Source organism: Apteryx mantelli, chromosome 7 (assembly GCF_036417845.1).
Source record: "Apteryx mantelli isolate bAptMan1 chromosome 7, bAptMan1.hap1, whole genome shotgun sequence".
In the NCBI taxonomy this organism is placed as follows: Eukaryota; Metazoa; Chordata; class Aves; order Apterygiformes; family Apterygidae; genus Apteryx; species Apteryx mantelli.
The window spans coordinates 28,034,222-28,053,640 of record NC_089984.1 but is presented as its reverse complement, the minus strand read 5'-3'; the positions used below and the strand labels follow the sequence as shown (position 1 = coordinate 28,053,640).

The 19,419-nt window shown below is 36.0% G+C and overlaps 1 protein-coding gene across 4 annotated transcripts in view; it reads left to right on the top strand.

Moving 5' to 3' along the window:
* Positions 1 to 19,419, top strand: part of LOC106494708 (adhesion G protein-coupled receptor A3) — a 288,318-nt gene that overhangs the window by 110,990 nt on the left and 157,909 nt on the right. For all 4 annotated transcript variants that reach the window (XM_067300089.1, XM_067300088.1, XM_067300087.1 and 1 more), the window contains exons 5-6: positions 3,321 to 3,392; positions 4,238 to 4,401. In XM_067300089.1, coding sequence (XP_067156190.1) covers positions 3,321 to 3,392; positions 4,238 to 4,401 — 236 coding nt within the window. The remainder of the gene's footprint in view (positions 1 to 3,320; positions 3,393 to 4,237; positions 4,402 to 19,419) is intronic.

Sequence of the window (19,419 nt, the reverse complement as noted above, 5' to 3'; positions counted from 1 at the left end):
TAAAAGCACAAGAGTATCTGCTATATGAAAAATAAGTCTAAGACCTTGAACATGATTAAAATGGTTTACCTATAATATAACAGAGAGCACATATTTCTGTTAATGGAGTTAGTTAATGGCATAGTAAGTGCTATCAACCTTGGAGTGCATTAATTTGTTAGATTTGAAATGTTTGCAAATTAGGTGACATGTTTTTAGAACAAATGTCCTTTTAAATCAAGCTAGACTGGCTTTTCAAGACACCTGAAATGGTGGAATTTGACAACACTGTGGGTTTGGAGGTGTTACAACACAGTATGTGAATGGCATGTGAACAACAGAATGAGACATTTGCAGCTGGCTGCAGATATCAGGCTCAGAAATGCGTATGTTACTCGGATGGTTTAGAAACATATTTGAAGGCTTTGTTAGAGAAGAAGGTATTCCCATTGTAGGAGATAACAGAAATTTCTCATTTCTGTTTTCTTGTCAAACTTACAAATATAATGATACATATAAATCTTTACTTTGTTACAGTTTTACTTAATGCTAATGTTAATGCATATTCATATATACAGAGGGGTGTAACTTGATTGCACTGTGAAGACATAAAATAATTGCTGTCATGTGTCAGTTTAGAAAGATAAACCTGCCCTGACAGTCACTGACTCTGTAAAAGAAGTGGGACAACCCATTCCTTTAGCAAAGTGGGCTAGAGGAAAAGGAAGGAAGAAAAGAGATGGTACAGTTTTGTATCATCCTCTGGGTCTCCATTTCATGTGTGTATCCAGTCTTTTACATTGTAATTTGTGTTTCTTGGAGATAGGAAGGTTTTTTTTCAGAGTTATATAGCACAATGAACATGGTCTTAGTTTGCTAATAACAGTAGTTATTATGGAAACTTCAAAAGAGGTCTTAGGCAGAAGAACGTGAAAGAATATGAAAAATTGGCTCGCTGGCTTTGTGCTGTCTTGAGCTCTTGGGAGCACAATTCTTCTAACACTGATAAAACCTCTGAAGATGAGAGTTATGTGTTTCTCTGTCAAGATAGAAAGGAACCAAAAATCTGTAAATGGAACATAAACCAGAAATTTTTAGGTTAACACAGTACATAGATTTAGTAGTTATAGCGTGGGCACTGCTGGCAGGAGCATAGCAGCTGCACCCTGCTGCACCCTGCTGCATCAGCCGTGGGGATGACTTGGAGGTTTCCTTGTTTCCTAGTATTTTGACCAGGCATAAAGCCTTCCTTTGGTCCGCACAGAATGACCAAATTTCAAGCTTGGTGTTCTGTGTATTTTGCTATAAGGTGATCCAGATAGTTATTTAAGGGAAAAGTTGGGATTTGCATCAAATTGCAGTGTTGTCATACTGCAGTTGGGCAAGGAGAAAAGAAACCGCCCTGTTTTTCTGCACCTTGGCTGCCGTCCATGTAAGGCTCGGTGGATTACTTTCCCCTTCCTTCAGTTCAGCCTGATTCTCCTCTGTCAGTAACCTTATACTGCCGTAACTGCTTTCATATTAGTGGAGCCACTTCTGATTTACTTTAATGTAAATGTCAGGATTATCAGTTTCTGATTAAAGGTCCCAGTTCACTGAGCTGCTTCAGCACATGCCTAGTCAGGGCTTACGTCCAATAAGCATATGAGTAGATCCATTTAATTCTAAGTAAATATGTAACTGGGTCTTTGTGATAGGCCCAATGTTTTTAGTTCCTGTTGATAAATCCAAAATAGTAAAAGTATAGAAAAAGGTTGCCACAGGCAAACATTCCTTTCCACCTTTAGGCTATGAACAATTTCGTAATGCAGAATTACCATACTTCAAGAAATACTTGAAAGCCCTTCCATTTCCAAGAGCTTTGCACCACAACTATATTAAAGGAGCACGGTTACACAAAATCTCAAGTGACCTCAATTGTATCAAGACATCTCATTGTCGCTCAATACAATGAGTTGATGCAGTACAGTGTCAATACATTGTTGAGCCAGCCTATTTTTCTGTATTAGCTGAGTTCTCCTTTAAACTACCATAAAAATCTGAAGTGTTCAAAGTTCTTTTTTTTTCTTTTAACATTTCAGTGGTGAAAAATTAATTGTATTCCGAGAATTACCTAGAATACAACAGTAAGATTAATTATTGTTTCAAGAATATTCCATAACTTTCTTAAAATAATTTGTAACTTTGCAATATTTTCTCACCTTTCTTGTATGAATTCATTAATCCATGTGCATCTGTACAGATTTCTGTAGAACCCATGGTTCTTGAGTTTTTTTCTTATTTTATGAAGCTGGTCCAGATCTGCTCCTGCTTGTTAGATTCATCACTGGTGGAACATTGATCCTGGTCTGAATTCTCACTTTCGGCTTAGTAGACGTTCTTTACTTTATAGACATCAGAAAAGTGAAATCAATAATTATAAAAACATCCTTTTTAATGTAAAAAAAAAATCCTTTTTCTTTGGCAGTATAAATTATTTTCTTATAACAGCAAATCTATGCTGGGGAATCTGAGAGCTGAAATTTTGTAGTCGTCTTGAATTCAGACATTTAGGCTTCAGGCATTGGCTGATTTGCAGAGATGGAAAGCAACATGTATCAATATTTCAAAAATAGGTATTTCATATGATATGAAATGTTAATCCTTGGATACTACACTGATTTTTAGTTTACTGGTATAGCAAAAGACAGTATTACTTGACATTAAGCATTTATTGTTTATACTGTCAAGATCCTGGTACAGCAATACTGTTAAACTAGGCAAAATTAAATTGCAAGTATACAGTTTAAACCATTTGGTGATCAAGACCAAAGATAGTAAACACTACTTAGAATGGGAATGTTCTTAAGAATTTAAGGATCAGAAAAATAAGTTTATGTAAAGTCCTTTGTAATAAAATTGATTTGTGTAGTTACTTTGAAAACTTGTTATTTGAAGGAATTGCTTAAATTCTTCTCAGCATCATTAAATTAAGACATGGCTTTTGTTTCTTTATCTTGAAGTGACATTCTACAGATGCTATAAAAACACAACAAAGGTCTCACTGTCTAGTCACCATATGAATATTTTCTTTTAAATTCTAGAATATTACCACTGTTAAATATGTACAGATATTCCCATTTATTAGACTGACTAAATTGTATGTATACCTGCTGTGAAAATAAAATTAGTAGAAGTGTATGATTTGATTTGAATGTTGTTGTCATTTGTGAAAAAGTAATGTATGGATTCAAGTGTTCTTATTGTTGTTAAAAGCATAATTGTTTAAGTAGTATTCAGAAAGTTATACTCTATAGCAACTTTGTTTTATTTGTTATAACTGATTACATTATTTTTTCTAGAAATTTATCAGGAAATATTTTTTCAAGTCTCATGAATGGACTTTTTTCTGAGTTGCTAGCTCTGAAAGCACTGTAAGTATGCCTTAGGTTCTGAAATCTGAAATATTTAAGAACAACATTAGAATAAACGTAGCAGAGCTTTATATGAATTTGAATAGGATTGCTTCTGTCAATGTCTTACTAATTTAAAAGATACTATATTTTTTAATCGGTGTCTTTTATTCTTTGAATTTTTTCATTTCATTTCATTTCATTTCATTTCATTTTAAATTTTCATCTTTTGGTGACCCTCATCTGGGTCAGTTTTTGCAGGCATCTTAGCCAGCCATGAAGGGACTCTGCAAGCAAATGTGTACATCTTAGAATTATAAAGCAGTTATTTATTGCCTAACACACCTAAGATATTAGGATTTCGTGAACTGTTAGATTCACCATTAGCATGTTCACCTGAGACAGCACCCAAAGAGTCTTTGATGTCCATGTAGGCATCTGTCATGGGGCAGAGGGGGAAAAGGCTTGGCCTTCAATTATAGTAACAGTTCCCACTTATTTATATTAAATGTACATATCTGAGATTTAAAAGTGTATTCTTGATATTTCTGTGGTTTTAGAAACATAAAGGAGTTTTTAATAAGTAAAAAGGTGTTATGGTATGACTTTCTGCAGTAGCATTTACTCAAATTTAATAGTGAGTGATGCTGTTCTGTAACTGAAAACAGAATTTTAGCATAGTGTCTTAGAAATCATCAACAGTGGTAGAACGTGTATTACTTAATTATCTCAGGATATCTTAGAATTAGTTATATGTCTGTCTATAATTAGTTGTCTTTAGAGTTAAATAATTTGAATCTAACGTAAGAAAGTGTGTTTATAGAAAGTGCCTGTGTACCAATTGTGATCTTTGTTTGCCTTTCTAGACATTTCAATACTGATTCACTCATTTGTGATTGTAATCTGAAATGGGTCTTACAATGGGCCAGAACTGCTTCAGTTCGAATAGCAGAGGAAACAGTTTGTGCTTACCCCAGTGCTTTACAAGGACTCTCATTTCGTAACCTGAAGGAAGACCAGCTGATTTGTGGTGAGCTATACTCTCATTTAACATTACAAGTGGAAGTGGATTTCCAGAGAAGAGAATTAAAAGAGAAATGATGCCAAACAAAATGTGTTAATAGCTCTGGTTTCTTATAGGCACAAGAAATCTAGGTATACTGCACAGAAAATACAACTAAGATTGAAAGAAGAAAAAATACAGCTATCTTGTTTCATTTAAAACAGAATATATCTATCAGAACACCACTGTCCTGTCTGTATACCAGATAACATGTAATTATGATCTGAAACATTAATCCATGGTGGTAGCTCTATGTTGCATACTGCACGAAACCGTGGATTCCTAGAGGGATATAGAGAAATTTCCTTTTAAGTTATATGTCTGAGAGTGTGACATAAATGTCTAATTGCGTTCTTTTATTTCTCATTTTTATAAACCTATACTATACAATGTACCACAGTGTCCTGGGGATGAATAGAATTTTTATAGTGAGCTTCAGTTAGGCAATTGCTTTATTTGAAAATCTATAAATGAAATCACTTTTTGCGAAAGCTTTTCCACTATAGCAAGCATGATGTATGTGGCGTGAGGAAGAAAATAAGAAAACATGTATGAGTAAATAAAATACATCTTAAACTGAACACTGTATAGCAAAGAAGAGACTAAAACAGAGGATTCGAAGTCATCACATCCTGCAGAGAAAAGATGCTGGGCTAAGATATTGTGCTGATGCGTTCCATAATCAGAAATACAATTTCACACACACTTCAATAATCACAGAATCTTTGAATCTTTGCGTTTTCTTGAATGGCAGAAAGTTACTGGCATGGTAGCTATGCTAACGTCTTATAGAAATAAAAGGAAAGTCACACTTTTATCCTAGTAACCACAAGAGCAAAGATACGTGTTGCTAATACATTTATAGCAGAAAGGAGATCAGGCTTGACTCGAGTCATAACAAGAATTCAGTTTTAACAGAAACAGCAAATTCAGATGTTCACAAGTTGGACAAGGTTTAAAAGGGTGTGAATTCCATCCACAGGATTTCAGGAAAGAAATGAGGTGGGGGATCCTGTGGCTGAATTTCTAAGGAAACACAGATATCTTCCTGGAGAGAAATAAGGAATGAGCTCTTGTGAGGGGAAGGGAGAGGAATTTTCGGTAGCCGGCATGAGTAAACATTTGAAAATCTGCAATACCTCTCAATTATCAAGTTACCATTTTATAGAGACCCAGCACAAGCACCTTCATAGACATCCATTTCTCAGCAGGACAGATGGGAAAAATCCTCCTCCTTAAAATGCTGGAGAGGTCATAAGTATCATTTAAGGACTGTTAATTGATATTTCTAGGTTGCCAGTGAATATGAGCCTGCAAATTTTACAGAGGAAATGAAACTGCACATTCTCAGAATGTCGTACTTTAATTCATAATAGCACGCCTTCCAACACCTCCGATACAGAATTTATAATATCCATCTAGCTCTAACAGCTATTTATAATGTCCACAGAACACTTGACAAGGTTTATAATGACTGCCAGTAACTTGACACTGCTTTTAATATCCGCAGAGAGCTTCACAATGATTATGTTTGCTGAGTGCTCCACCAGCTCTGTGATGTCTGCCAGGTGCTTCAGAGTGTTTGTAATATCTGTTGTGTAGCTCACAGTGCCCACAACATTTAGTGATTCCATTTTCAGTAACTTAATTTGAATTTAGGTTTAATAAGAGGTTGTCTGGCACCAAAAAAATAACAACTGAGAATTTTTGGGAGTAATATGTGTCGAAATATACATAGACATGATCAAATTAAGCACATCTTAAAGAAAATATTAAGAAGTGGTTTAAACATCAAAAACACTGGCATGTGAATATCTTCCATACAGTCAGACATTTGTATTTACAGTTACTGATCTTCCTTCTAGATGCTGGGAGAGGTCATGAGGTATCACACTGTCACAAAATTAGAAAAGAAAAGAATGCAGGGGGAAAAATAAAAGTAGAAGGGAAATGGCAAAGACCTCTGCAGGGAAGTTAGGAAATGAACTGAAAAGTCAAAGTGTGTGAAAAGGAATAAAGAGGAAACTAGACAGTCGAAGAATTTCTGAATAGCTACAGCAGGCAGTTTGCCATGAGCTTTTTAGAGTTATTTTATTTTGATACAAGGAAAATTCATCTTTGAAATTTCTACCTGGCAAATCTTTCTCATGGATCTGATGACTAGCTCAATATAGCCAAAGAAGTCACCCATTGAAAACAGTTAGAAACCTGTTTTTGGGGTTTTCATAAAAGTTAATTTAAGGAACTGTGTAGTTTTGGAATTCACAAGAACCTGCTTGCATGTTTCATTAACAGCTTATAAGAGCTACTTAAATCTTCTTTAACAAAAATCTCTGATTCTTGGAAATGTTAGGCTACAGAGCAATTTTTAACAATGTTGGAAATAAGGCTGAAAAGTAGTTTGTTGATTAAAAACTGGTATTGCAGTCTCATGCCTTAATTATGAGGGACTGCAGTGAGTTCTTCGTAACAGTATGGATAGAATATCTTTCTGAAAAGTGATTGTGAAATTGGCATCATGCAGTGCCTTGTTACTGTTTCTCCATGACTCCAGCATTGACTTCCTCAAATTACAGGAGGAAAATTGCATTTCCCGGAATACCAGTCCTGTAAATTCCACCTGAGGTCTGAGAACAGTCTGAGATTTTCCCTTGCACACGTCAACACCAGAAATAGATTCTGCTGGCCAAATTCTTCACTCAGTAAAGACCTGTATGAGTTTTCATCGTAATGGGATTACAAGTGATTGCTCTTAACGCTGAGATTTAGTTATTTATGTTGATGGATGAGATATTAGATTTAGTTTCTCATTCTCAGACCTGTATTGATGCTATTGAGCTAACTGCACTAAGTAATAAAAGTTCATTTGTTCTGCAAATTATAATTGACCAGTAACTCTGATGAAGCCTTTTGCTGTTGGGAAATGTTGACTCATCAAAACAGATGATGTTTGTGAGAAAGAGTTGACTTCCCTGTGTCTCCCAATTAGATTTTATTTAAAGTTTAGAAAATAACTGACGTAATATGTATCAATAAACTATAGATTAAAGGATTTGGCTCAAAGTGATGTAAATATTTACTGAATTGTACTAGAAAATTAATACCACCTAGATCTAAGTATAAAATTCAGTCTTTTACCAACATTGTTATAGTATTCTGAGACATTGGTATTATTTATTTATTTCCACTTTATGACAAAGAAAATTGTCTTAATTCTCCTGCGACAAAAAACTTTCTCATACAGGTCTCCTACAAATTAAAGTTATTGCTTTTTGCATATAAATTTTCTCTACAGATACCATTAATAAATAAATAATTGGAACAATGCTATCATCTCTACTAATATTTTATTGCTTCAGAAGTAAGAAAATATAAAATGATGTTAAGAAATATGATTTCTACATTTCTAGAGTGGTCTTGAAGCTTTTGGTCCTATTCTACTGGTCAGATATTTGGCTCTGGCCCCTTCTTGGTCTAGCAGGACACAAGACTTGTAAGATTTCTGTCCTGAATCTTGAACACTGGTAGAGAGGAGGCTTCTCTGACCAGAGAACCTCTGAGAGAGACTTTATCACTTCCCCTTTGTGAGGGAGCTCATGGCTGTGAGGAGTCTTCAAAATCTTAGTTGTCCTTTGGGCACCCAAAAAATAGGCAACTGGTGGCAACACATGATACCCGAGTCCCCAAACTCTTAATACGTTTATTGGAGAAAGAGGCAGCTCTGAGTAAGAATTCCAAAAGCCTGGAGGGTTACTGGGAAAATACATGAAGTAAATTGAGTTTTCTTCTGAGGAATAGGTACATAAATAAGCAGAGGCTGGAAGTACTCTTTTTGTATGTTTTTCTGATTTTACTTGTGTTTTGTTTTACTTAGTGATTGGTGCTACATATTGTTGATGTCTTCCTTTAAATAATCATTTGTTACGTGGGCATTTTTCTATAAAACAGTCTGGCAATGGCTCTCAGTCCATGTTAGCAGAGCTAACTCTGGCCCTTCATGTCTAGTCCTTTCATAAAGAACATGCTAAATTTAGTCCCCCAAAACTACATTTACCCTCTTTCTTCATCTGTGTGCATGGGAAGATCTGCACATGGGAAGATCTATTTCTTAGAAGAAATGAATCTCTTATCAGTATCTTTATTAAGCTTCTGTCCTGACTTTTTCTTTGTTTCTTATTTCTACATTTGCTGCATTGTATTGGATGTGAGAGACTCTCCTTGCATGCTGAACTGCTTTAATGTAGGATTGTAGGGCAAGATTTGAGAGAAGATATACCATACAGCCTTATATTCACCTATACCATGTACATCTCTGAAAAAGCTGTATCATAGCAATAATTACAACCAACAAGGGCAAAAGGAGACAATTAGCAAAGCTAGTATTAATACATGTCCTTCATTATATCCTCCTCAGTCAAGAAATTTCCAGAGCAGGGGGGAAAAAAAAAAAGCTCAAACATTAGATACATTCCTTTTTCAGATGCAATCTCAGGGAAAATATGGTGGAAATAGAACTTGCAAAGCACAGAATGATGGCAGATAAAATATTGCATAATGGGTCACTCTCCTTTCTTTTATTGCCATGACAGAGATAGGACCTGTCTTTTACGGAGTGTCTCATCTACTGTAACGGTGGGTAGGGTGGCATTCCAGGGCTCAGGAGCCTGTATTTCAGAGGCTGTGAGTATCCAGCAACTGTTACTGAACTCTGTTGGTACTCTGGGTGCTCCATGTTTATGAAAATCAACTGTATTGTGTGAGGGGCTGTTACAGTATGTTATTTCGACAGTATGTAATATGACAAAATGCGTCTTCTATTTGTGGTAGTACACCCTTTGGTTGTGATGAATAAAATTGTGACCATTTACATCAGACTTGTAGTGAGAAGTTGTTTGAGTTGTTTAATAATGTATTTGTATCTTTAATAGCCAATGGGGACTTTCACTACTAATAGCAGGGAATGAGTACGCAAAATGCAGGATTGCAGTTTTATCCATGTAAGATCTGTATGATTACATTTCTAGCATGCCTTAGAGTGCTGTCTACTGAGAAAAGTGTTAACACTGAAGAAGAGTAAAAATCCATCTTACTGAAAATAGAGGTGAGAAACAGTGGAAGATAATAACCATAAGTTGTGAGTGAGTGTCCAACAGTGTTTGAATTATTATTCAGTCTCTGAATCCTGTAAGCTACCTTAGTTTTAAGTATCAGCTCATAAGTGAAAACAGCATGTTGTATCTCATAAAATATTATTGAAATGCACTTTTTTTGGCATAATAGACTTAGGAGAGACACTCCTAAGGGAAGGATACTACTCAAAGAGATAGATCTTTGCTGACTTCTGTATTCTGGAATACAATTCATTTAATGTTTCACAGCAAATATAAATAAAATATCAGGGGGAGGAGTATATTTGTTAGCGAATTGTTTGTACTTATCCAGCAGCTTGTCTCTTGTAGTTTGCCTCTCTTCTCTGAGTATCAGAAGGATTTATCCTCTAAAGGAGCAGAGTCACGTAAGAAGCAAGCACCTTCTGCTCTGATACTCTGAACTTATTTGCATTGAAAATGACTCAAAACAAAAAAAGAAAAGCACATTTATTTCCTTTATCTACTCTTTCTACGTTTGTTCTTAAAGAATTCTTGAGCATTTTAAGACTTAATTTTTTACATAGAAAGGTATGAAGTTGTTTCATCATTACTTACCTATTATCACATTTTCCAGTCTGCATTTCTCACTCTTGACTATCAGCCGATCATTAAGGCATATTTCTCTTGGGCCATATGCGACTGCCTAGCCCATTTGCATAAGGAATGCTTTTTGCAATCTTACCTAAAATACTACAAAAAATCAGAAGATTCATGACATTTTAGATCAATTAGAGTAATAGCACTGGGAAAAACAGGGAACATTTTTCCTTTATATATTTGTGATATAAGGTACTTTCCTTTTTTGATGCAGCTCCTTTTCTTGAAATATTTTCCTAAAATACAAGATGGCTCTAACTGCTTTCTCATCAATAGTGGAATAATGATTTTTTTATACCCAATGTATGTTGAAATGTCCTTATAATTTTACCTGATGTGTTTGCACATCCTTTTGCCTTTATCCCTAACAGAGTAAGTCCGTTTCCACTGTGTAATAGGAAGAGCTTTGGAAGAGATATGCACTCTTAAAATGCCAAAAATAGAAAAAAATAGATTGATACTGGGAAATTTTATCTTTGAAAGGAGTCCTTTTCAGCATTTAAATTTAATCCTGAAATCAACAGAATGCATTCAGCATCATTCTGTATCAGCCTTTATACAAATAATGTTAAACAATTTGTGCCAGGGATATTGGCTGAGAAATGGGATTTGAATTTGCTTTTTTCATATTGTGACAAAAATGAATTATCTGCATTGTCACTCAAGTCTTAAAACAATAATTGTTTGCATCTGCACGTAGATTTGTCTTTAAAAGTTTTTCTCCCTACTGGAAGTGTATTGCAATAGCAAAAACTGGCTCAAAGTTAACAAGGTACATTTTTTCGTCATTTATTTCTGTCACTGTGTAGAAAACGTTTTGGCCCCATTTGTTTTTTACTTAAACATAGGGATGGGCTTGAGATTATAGTTTCAACCATTTCTTTCTTCATTTACAAGTCATTCTTACTGCATTAACACGATGTAAATATTGAACTGCGGGTTTTTTCAGTATGTAGTAACGGACTAAACTCAAACTCTCAAGTACAAAGAATGATGGATTAATTATCCAGATTTAGATTCCAATCCTGCAGTTTCTTGGCAGCCTAGAGATAGCCTGCCACATTCATGCGGAGCATCATTGTCTTCAAGAATATGCAGGATCAAGACTTCAGCTCCAATTCTACAGGGAGTGCCTAATCATATGAATAGGTCTAATTATATTTAAATAGGAATTTGCACATTAGTAACCTTTCACAGGATTAGGCTTTGCAAGATATGAATAGTGATACAATTAGCTGTAGTTAAATCCTGTTGCAATTGTTTCTGTTTTACATTGTTAGCAATTCAGGATTTTTTTAAATAACAAAATATGGATGGTAACAGATTGTATATAAATCAGATAATGTAACAGTACATTTTGGATCTTTCAAAGATAGATGTGGTAAGTTCATTTTCTGCCAGAGCCAAGCGGCCCATTTTAAATACTATCGAATGGCTTTCAGTAGATAGCCATTTGATAGTATGAAGCCAATAATGCTAAACCACCTTTGGCTCCAAATCCCAGATATCTCATCCAAATGTGACCACTCTCAAACTGGAAAAAAGGAATATTGTGCACTACATTTAATATTATACATTATTATTTGATTTCTTTAGGGGTAATTTAGAACACTGCTGCAAGATTGGGAACATGAAATTAATAACATTTAAAACTACTAGTTGTAAAATAATAGAAATATTAAAATGGTCATTTGAGAAATTTAAAGGAAGATGGTTTTATATCACATATTTTCTTGCATCTGTGCTCACACATGAAAATGTAGTTAAATGGGATTTTTCACCCCTGAAATTCTGCTGGTTTAGATTCTGGAAATGCACCCATTTGGTTTTCTTCCTGTAGCTTATTCTTAAACTACATCAGCGGTTTTTAATGTACAGTTCTGCCTGATTTTTCTGTATTCTATTTGCCTGCTTGCTCCAAAAAGCGTGCAAAATAACCAAAGGAAAATTTAGCTAAGAAGATGTAGGGAGGAGAAGATCAGCAAAAGGAAGCTTCTTTAATTTTCAAAGCTTCTACCCCCAGAGTCTTGACTGGATGTCTCCAAAATCTTGTTGCTCATGAGCAAAGCAATGGGAAGCACAGTCAGCCCTGATTAAGACCCATGGAGTATCCAGGAAAATATATTCTTTAATTTTAACATGATAATGTATACATTAAAACACTTGAATAAAATGTTACAGTAGTAATTCCTAGATAAAATTATTTAAGCTTCTTTGCCAAACCTATATTAATATTGCCCAGTAAGCAGTACTTAATCCACTGCGTTGCAATTAGTCTTAATTGTTTTGTTGGGAAAATTCGCAATAAAGCCTCCACCTTTACATCCTGTGCTCTAATTAAGTAGAGTATACCATAGTGATATTTCATGTTTTTATAGCACCTTTCGTCATACATCACTTTCTTTAATATATCTATGCAAGTATGAATAAAAGGCTGTGTAGATCTGCAGTTACTGATGCTCACTGTCAGCTAGGCCAAGGGGACTTTGGAAAGGAAAATTTCATGCAGTGAGTGGGAAAAGTTTTTCCTTCAGCAGGACTCTCCGTTGCTCTGCATCTTGAGTGCGATTTATATTTTTTTTCTTGTTGGGCACTCTTGCAGCATAGACGGGTACTCAGCCAGCCCACTGGGCTGCAGGCAGTGAGGGGCAGTCCTCACCCCTCCTGCAGTGCTCGTGGCACCCAGCTCCTTGGTCGGGGTGCACAGTGACAAGGAGGAGACGAAGAGAAGGTGACTGGTGGTGCTGCAACGTTCAGAGACAGCAGCGCTACCTCCGTGCGTCCCAGGTGGATAAAGCTAATCTCCAAAACGTTTTGTAAAGAGGCATGCTCTAGCCTTGCCACGGCTTAGCCACTTTTATTAACCGTAAGCTGTAATGAATGTGCATAGCCACAAGCCTGCCAGCTTGCTCGCTGTAAGGATAAGTTTGAGTCATCAAAATTGTCTTTCTAGTGATGGCGTCTGACTCTGTCCAGTGTAAGAATTTCCTCCTGTTGATGAATCTTTTAATGTCATAGCTGTCAATATGTCACGGTCTTCAAGTTTCAGGATGTGGCAAATGCATTCAGACACCGATCCTGAGTTTTTAAAATAGACTTTTGGAACCAAATTGAAAATAAGAACATGAAAGTGGCAGTAGTTTTATCTGATAAGAAAGAAATCAGTTATGAAAAATCTCTTTGCCCATTCTTTGAAATTTATGCTAGATATGCCAATGCAAGATCAGGATTTTAGTTTGCATGCATGCCAGTAATATTTTGAATTAATTAATTGGACTGAAATCTTGCATTTCCTATTGTGGAAAGCTTTCAAGTAGGTGTTACCACTTTACAGATTAATATTATGACATTTGGCATTTATGTTAATTGCTATAGAGTAAAACCTGCTACCTCTATATTTCTCTACCTCTATTTGCCTACAAGTAAATCACTGCTATTATCAGGAAATCACTACTATTATCAGTAAATGAGAAAGAGTTTTTTCACTGCTCTGTCAATCAAAGTGGTTGTAATGGACACAACACACCCCAGTCCCTAAATTCAGTGCAAAATTGATCATTTATTTTCACATGGACTTAGAAATTTTGGAAAAACTACTGGAACATATATGACTTATTTATACTGAAACATATATGACTTGGATTTGCTAAAAGTGACTAGGTTTGAATGCACTTTTTCTTGCAGTTTACCACCTTCCTTAGGTTTTGCACAAGTGTAACTTATTTTAATTAAATAAGCCTGAGAATTTATGGAATCCAAGTGTTTCTCAGTGGGGGCTGTCATCCAAAACTACCATTACAGCTTGTTTTGGCATAACCACACTGACTTAATCTTCTGTTTTGTAGATATGTAGTACATTTATGAGGTTAGCTAACCCAGATAACTGAAACAGTGGAGTGTAACAGCCTGGGCTTGTAGTACTTCTAGCTCATTCAGGATAAATCCTAGGATTGATACTTCTGTTCAGCTCCCTGTAGCAGCATCTACCTTCCTTACCAGTGCTGCAGTTCACTGGCTCTGGTTTGGCTGTTCAAGAGACATACCCTCCCTCTCTCTTTTTCTCAGCTTTGATGGCTTTACAGAAGTGAGCAGGAGAAAAAGTAACACAAAATTTGTCATGAAAAGTAAAACAGTACACCCATGTACACATGCCTGAAGTCTTTCTCTTAAGTTAGTAATATTTCCATTCAGTTACATTTCAGCATTTTGGTGTTGCATTTGGCATTACAAAGTAAACGTAAAGCTGTGATTTAATTATGAGATGTTGCAAAAAACTGCATCTAGTTTGCATTACTCTCTGAAGAACATGTATGATGGTGGAAGAGATTGATTAAAATGGTGTGGAATACACCTTCTCCTGCCAGCACTATGAAGCTGGTGGAAATAAGCAGCTATTGCACAAATGGAAGTTCTGCTTTTTCTGCAGTGAGCAGTACATGAATATGGTACAGAGCCTTCTTTTCCCAAGCCCAAAATACTTAGCTCATTTTGATGCGTTTAATACATCTTGGCATCTATATTTTCTTGATATTATGTTAAAATTGGAGCCAGGCTAGGCTTTTATTAAAACTGAACCTTGGCTCCAGTTCTCTATTCATTCTTGACTTCCTTGGCATTTGTGACCTTCTACACCAAACGTTTTGTTATTCTCAGCAAATATTGCAATACAGGAATTGGTGTTGGTTTACTGGCACCTCCCCTTCTTGGCCAAACGGGCCTCCAGAGCAGTTCAGATGACTGTTTTCTTCAATTCCATTCGGTCAATATCAACAAATGTAATTTGCTTCCTCAGCAATTCAGCTTTTAAACTAATGTTTTTCAATTTGTTTTTCCTCCTTTTCCTTCAATTTTTCATCTGTCTTTTTTTATTGGACTTGTTCCTTTACTTTGTCCTCACTTCCAGCTTCCCCTTGCTGCGCTTTCCATGCACATTTCTATCCCACTGAGATTGTATACAAATATTAGAGCTCTAACTCACACTTTTGTCAGCAGGATGTGCCGCACTCAGTAGGCACACTCCGTTCAAATAAAAAGCCCATTGGCAATACAATAAATCAAGTGATTAACAAGAAGCAAAATGCCAACCTCTGTTTTTTCTGTCCCTAAAGCTTGTGTTACTCTGTAGCAAACTGCATTTTATGCCAAGAGAGAGGCAGAAGTCAGTGCTGTATCCTGAGACACGAGCATTGTAAAACTGCACTGACGTATGGGCAACCTGGAGAAATCCATGGATTTTCCCCTTTAAGATTGTATCACACAAAGCCAGGAAATAGCACCCAGAAAATGTTTTACAGAAAGTTGTGTAATACTTGATGGTAAGCTGAACAGCAGAGTGCTCTAGTGCGGTAACCAGGATGATGCACTTTCTAGCTTTTTTACTACACAGAGTTATGCTGCTCAGGCTATATATAGCTTGTGCCAGAGAAAATACAACAAACTTGATTGGAGGTAGGACACATTTTCATTTTCTCTGATCATGTCTCCAATATCTTGAGTTGGGCACTTTGGCCAATGACTGGCCAACTTGCTGCAGTGTTTGGAAAAGCTCTCTATATCTAATGCATGTGCTGTCTGTTGTGCTTACTCTTTTGCTTTTCATCATTCATCCAGGAAACAGGCAGGTCTGTTCATTACAAGTGCATATATTTCAAGTGTGATCACCTACAAAGGGTTCTATTTAAAATGTAACTAAAATACAGGGGAGAGATGCATTGCATGTGCTGTCTTTTACAGGCTCTCATCTTCCATGTATGTCCAGCTGTAGTATTTCCTTCACATTCTTGTCCTTTCCATCTTTTAAAACAATAAACAGGAAAGAAGGCCAAAATGAGATGGAAAATAGAACTGTTTTTAAAAGCTTGAGGGTTGAGGTGTAAGGAAAGAGGCAGAAGGTATTTAAAGTGTGTGTGTCATAAATTATTTTGTAAATACACATTTACTGAAGGCTTACACATTAGAACATACTGTCAGAGCATCAGTGCATCTTGTTGTTTTTCATATTTTAGCTAATGATTATTAAAATCACTTCTTTTATCTTTTTCAATTTTATATACTTCTTGGGACAACGCAGGCATTGAAATGTTCATGGATGTACTTTTTGTGAGAAGGACTCTTAAGTGTTATTCTAATTCAGTGGTATTTGTGTAACCTGATTCCTCCTCCATCTGTGCTTGGTATTCTAGTCTAGAGCTAATCTGAAATACATGATGGGTTAACATAAAGAATCTGGCCTTCAGTCAACAAAACCCTTTTCTGCTGAGAAGCGAGAGATAAAGAAAAAGATGTAATTATTGTAATGAGGGGTTAGACCTTTAGATTCATGCTGCAATCAGTGATTCCTGTGGTGCTCTGCTGCAATCATGGTTTAGTGCTGACTAGGGAGAGAAGATAGGTAATGACTGTAAAATACTTGAGCAGCCCTTTGATCTAAATGTCTATAGGAGACTCACACCTCTCTTGCAGATGGTGGTGCTGACTCCAGACTTGAGGGCAGCAGAATGTATTGGCTTGGAAGGAGAATCTTGGAATATATTTCAATTTCAAAAATAATCCCCCTCTCAAGATATGGGAGTAGACTGTAAATTATTTTTAATCTTACAAGGCAGCTGCATTATGAAGTCCAGCAGTAACACTCCTGACATTTGTGTGCAACATCATTATATACATATATGGGCATCAGAGATCTTATAGATCTGTTTGGTCTTCAGTAACCACATAATCAATGAATAAGTTTCTCTTGTGTCAGCGTATGACTGTCAGAGCTGCTGTATTGCAAGTGCTATCAAATCAATGCTAAATCATTTAAAATACTTTCAGAATCTATGTCTTTCCTACTTTTTACTTTCTTCTCAAATTCAAGCTTGAAAATGTGAGTAGAGAATTAGTAAATACTTTTATTTTTATTCTGAAATTGAAGGATTGTTGGATTATGGGTTTAAGATAAGTATTTCCAACTGATGCTGATGGAACTATACAATCATTTTCTAGCCGTTCAGGATAAAGGATATTGGCTCTAATCCTGAAACTCTTATTTATGTAATTAATCCTTATATCTGTGAGCTGTGTCACTGAAGTCAGCTGGGACTTTTGCATGAGTAATAGTTGCAGAATCAGCCTCAGTCATTTAAATCATGATTATCACTGGAAAACAACTGAAGATTAACTCTGGTAATCATTATTTCATAGACATCACACACATTAAAAGCAGATGTTTTATAGCAGTGCTTAAATGCACCTTCCATGCTCTGAAAATAACATAATCCTTCGAAAATTTACTAGTTTCACTTTGAAAGTGAGTTTGCAGAATTATTTTGTTGGTTTGGCCAAACCAAATATGTATGTTCTGAAAGAGTTCAGCTGCTCAGAAGGGTATCGTAGCCTATTGGTAAGCCAACAGTATGTTTCATTCACTTGGCATCTTTGTTGGTCCTTAGACAGATTTGCAAAGAAAAAATTGAGCAGATTGCTGGTATGTTGATGTCAATCAAAAGATCATTTTCTCCTTTTTGGTATCCTGCACTAAAAAAGGGTTTCATTTGCTTCTGATCATTAAGTTAGAAATCTGCACAGAACACTTCATTCTTACTCCATTTCTGGGTTTGGTCTGATTCCCAAGGCTGAGCGACAAGTGGTAGCTGAAGAGCCTCAAAGACCAACTGTAAAGGCAGAGATAAATTCAGTGTTACTCTTACACTATATTCATATGCCAAACAAGTTATTTAGCTTAAGAAGTATTGATACTCTATTTCACACTCTACTACTTTATAGCCTCATGACACAGTGTGTCACTCATTGCAGGAGCAAAAACTTACATTTGACAAGGTACAATATCCTCAGAAATGACTATATTCATGAAAAATATCATATTTCTGCTATTACCATATGTTGCTGTTGTGGTTGTGACAGTAAGTTTAATTTTTCTGGACTCCATTTTCCTAATTTTTAGTCAGGGGGATTTGAATTTGGCCAGGAAAACAGATCATTCCATTAATTTTTGGCTAAATTCCACACCATAACTTATGCCTATACTCCATAAATGACTTCATAATGCAACACAGAAATTGCAGTCTTTTGGAGAGAGAGAGAGAGAGGTTCCCTCCATCTTCTAGTGGTAACATTTTATGTAAATGATGAGGTCAATCATGCATTTGTCATAAACAAGGTGTTAGTCTGGTTTTCTTTCTCTTCATTTAGTTATAACTTAAAAGATTATATAAAAATAGTGATTATATTCCAAGGAATTTTTACTAATACATCCACGTCCAGAAACAACAGGCACAATCAGTAGACAAGTGACAGGACGTATACACTTGTAAGGAGGGGTAGCTGAAGCCAGTCCTTTATAGTCACAGCAGGCCACGGCAGTGGGCAGTACTAGATGTTCCCTTAATCCTCTCTGTGTTACTCCCCACACAGCAATACCACATATTCACTCATGTACAAATCCTCCGTGTTATGCTGGCCAACATTCCTGCTAAACATATTGTATATACATATTATTTATCATTTGAATTCCCCAATAGCATCAAGGCCCAAAGCTAGCTTTATAAATGCAATTTAACAGTTCCAAGGACAACATCTGAATGACATGAAGACGCATGTTAGGGTGGGATGCTGAGTAAGGAGAGGAACGAACACTATTGGTTGTCCACAAATTTTAGCAATTCTAGAACCAGTGATTATGGCTTGCAATCTGGTTAGGCAGGGTTACGTTCATCTGTATTTATTATGGGTAAGAGGAGAAACTTTAAGGAAGATAAAATGGTGAGCAGTGAAATGGAAAAAATGTTAAAGTACTTGTCAGAAAAATAGATGTTTGGGATAGGCACCGGTGGTGCAAATTTGGAAGGGTGACCTTTCAACTGACAACCTGTAGGCTGGATTGATATTAATGATGAGAGGGCTTTAAACGAAAACATAAGAAGAATAAGGGAAAAGAAGATCTAGCTTAAACATTTTCTTTCCAGGTCAAGTTGAGAGGATTTCCAAGGGGCAGGACTGTAGGCATTTCGTTTAAGATAAGATTGCAGTTCTGAAGTGACCCAGTGTAAAGTGACCAAGGCTCAGTCAGTTGTTTTGGCGTTGTAGGCAGTGACAAAAACGTTGTTTTCTAGAAATTATTGTGCAAGAAATGCACATTAGTGTGCTCATCAGTCACAGATGCAAGTCTTTAGTATTCTTATTACTCTTAGAATTTTGTGCGGTGATAACAAAGTATGGCAGGTAGTAATTGTCTTCT